The sequence below is a fragment of the Gastrolobium bilobum genome, unplaced genomic scaffold (assembly GCF_033153095.1).
Source record: "Gastrolobium bilobum isolate Gb01-03AN ecotype WA unplaced genomic scaffold, APGP_CSIRO_Gbil_v1 utg28160, whole genome shotgun sequence".
NCBI lineage: Eukaryota > Viridiplantae > Streptophyta > Magnoliopsida > Fabales > Fabaceae > Gastrolobium > Gastrolobium bilobum.
This window is the reverse complement of record NW_026900111.1, coordinates 14,518-16,904: the sequence shown is the minus strand read 5'-3', so window position 1 is coordinate 16,904 and position 2,387 is coordinate 14,518. Positions and strand designations below refer to the sequence as shown.

At 38.5% G+C, this 2,387-nt stretch overlaps 1 protein-coding gene across 1 annotated transcript; it reads left to right on the top strand.

Annotated features, from left to right (window-relative positions):
- Positions 1–1,120, top strand: LOC133295358 (protein NRT1/ PTR FAMILY 8.3-like). Its single transcript, XM_061494187.1, has one exon. It carries the CDS (start codon positions 113–115, stop codon positions 818–820), a length of 708 nt encoding a protein of 235 aa, XP_061350171.1. The 5' UTR covers positions 1–112; the 3' UTR covers positions 821–1,120.
- The last annotated feature ends 1,267 nt before the right edge of the window (positions 1,121–2,387 follow it).

The window sequence follows — 2,387 nt, the reverse complement described above, 5'->3', positions numbered from 1 at the left end:
TCTAGACAGAGCAGCTGTCGTGTCCGATGCAGAGAGCAAAAGTGGTGACTATTCTAACCCCTGGAGACTTTGCACTGTGACACAGGTGGAGGAACTGAAAATCTTGATCCGCATGTTTCCAATTTGGGCTACTGGCATAATTTTTTCTGCTGTTTATGCCCAGATGTCAACATTGTTTGTGGAACAAGGAACGATGATGGACACAAGTATTGGTTCCTTCAACATTCCTCCAGCTTCCCTCTCAAGTTTTGATGTGATAAGTGTTATTTTCTGGGTCCCTGTCTACGACAGAATTATTGTTCCCATTGCAAGGAAATTTACCGGCAAAGAAAGGGGCTTTTCAGAGTTGCAAAGAATGGGAATTGGCCTTTTTATTTCAGTCCTGTGCATGTCAGCAGCTGCTGTTGTGGAGATTAGGCGTCTGCAGCTTGCAAAAGAGCTTGACCTTGTTGATAAACCTGTCCCTATACCCCTTAGTATATTTTGGCAAATCCCTCAGTATTTCTTATTGGGGGCAGCAGAAGTTTTCACATTTGTGGGGCAGCTTGAGTTCTTCTATGACCAATCTCCTGATGCTATGCGGAGTTTATGCAGTGCTTTGTCACTTCTGACTACTTCATTGGGGAATTACTTGAGCTCTTTCATTCTTACTATCGTAACTTACTTCACTACACAAGGTGGAAATCCTGGATGGATTCCAGATAACTTGAACAAAGGTCATCTTGATTACTTTTTCTGGCTTTTAGCTGGACTTAGCTTCTTAAATATGTTGTTGTACATAGTTGCTGCCAAAAGGTACAAGCAGAAGAAGGCTTCTTAAGATTTTTCAGCCATTTATTAGGAGTGGAAGCACGTTCTGATATTTCCTTGTGTCATTATTATCGTGATTGTTCTGTATGTGAAATAAAGATGTTCTGCAATTATGTACCCTTCTTCCACTTGCAAAGTAAAATTGTGTTATATTTAGTTCAAAACACCACCGACCCCAATGTTTGGGATAAAGGTGTTGTTGTTGTTGATGATGATGATTTAGTTCAAAACAGACCTTGCTCCCTTCTCATGAAACCTGAAAGGGATGTTTGAGATTGCTTGCTATCTCCATTTAGGTTAATTCACCGCAGTTACTGTTCATTTTCTCTACATTGCAGCAGTTACATTTGTAACTTATGCTGTGGAAAAGGTTATATATCCCTTTTATGTGCTATATCATTTATGATCACGTCAGAAATTATCAAACATATACACTGATGAAGTGATGATATAAGTAAGGTTAATAATAATGGATAACAATAAATTTGGCGTGTATCCGGCGTTGATACTGGCGACTTCTGTAAGTATAAAAAATAATAAGTAAATACTTGTATAATTTGGGGAGAATCTTTTGACTTCTGGTAAGGATAATGAACTGTTTACGATGTATTTGGCTATGTTGGCTCTATATTTTAGAAGCGTAACAGCTTATGAATATGAAAAAAATAGACCTCTTTTAATGGGAGAAAGGGGATATTTCGAGAGGAGAGAAGACTCTCCAAGCATAGAAGAGAGAAAAGAGAAGTGTGGGGGGGGGACAGAGCTGTAGCCACCTGTAGCCTGGCCCTGTCCTTAGGGCAAGACACCTTGTAATCATTGTCAGTGCACAATGGTTGTTGTGCAGGGAAAAAGAGGATTATTTGTGATAAGACTCTATGGTTTAATATAGAGTGTCATCTAGAAAGTTCTAGATGTGGATTACTAAAGAGGCCAGCCAGAATATATAAGTAGTGTTATTTTTCATTTCAATTGTTGATCTCTATATCTGTGTTGCAGTGCCATCGCCCTAACGAAAGTTATATCAGGATTCGAACTCGAGATTACGGATTAAGTTGAAACAACTCCTTACCACGGATAAGTTGAAAATGTAAGTTCTAAATATATTCTAGTGATTTAATCATGCTCATATACATTAGAAGCAATTAGATCAAGTGCAAAAAAATTAAGATCTTAAATACCTCCTATTATTGCTTTCCTTATATGCTCTAAATGGTTGTTGTAATTGAAGCGAAGTTCTTCTTTAAACCTTCCAAGCTCTTCTCTACAGCCTAGATGGTGTGTAGCTCTTATCGTAGAGTGAGCTTAGGGACTCAAGAAGTTGAAGCTACACTTGTTTTATAAACCCTTACCATCAAGGTACCAATAATGGTGTGTATAATGAATAGTCCTTGATGGAGACCAGAACCAAAAAAATGGTTGATGATTGCAGATCGAAACCAAGAGTAGGTGAACCACTAATCCACTACAAGTAGTAGACAATGCACTAAGTGAAATAGGTGGACCACACATAAGGCCCACACCAACATTTTCCCACTTGGTCCACATATCCCATCATATACTATAGCGAGAAACACAAT

What these genes read in the sequence shown, in the direction of transcription:
- LOC133295358 (XM_061494187.1), top strand. Translation starts at nt 113, where the DNA reads ATGTTTCCAATTTGGGCTACTGGCATAATTTTTTCTGCTGTTTATGCC.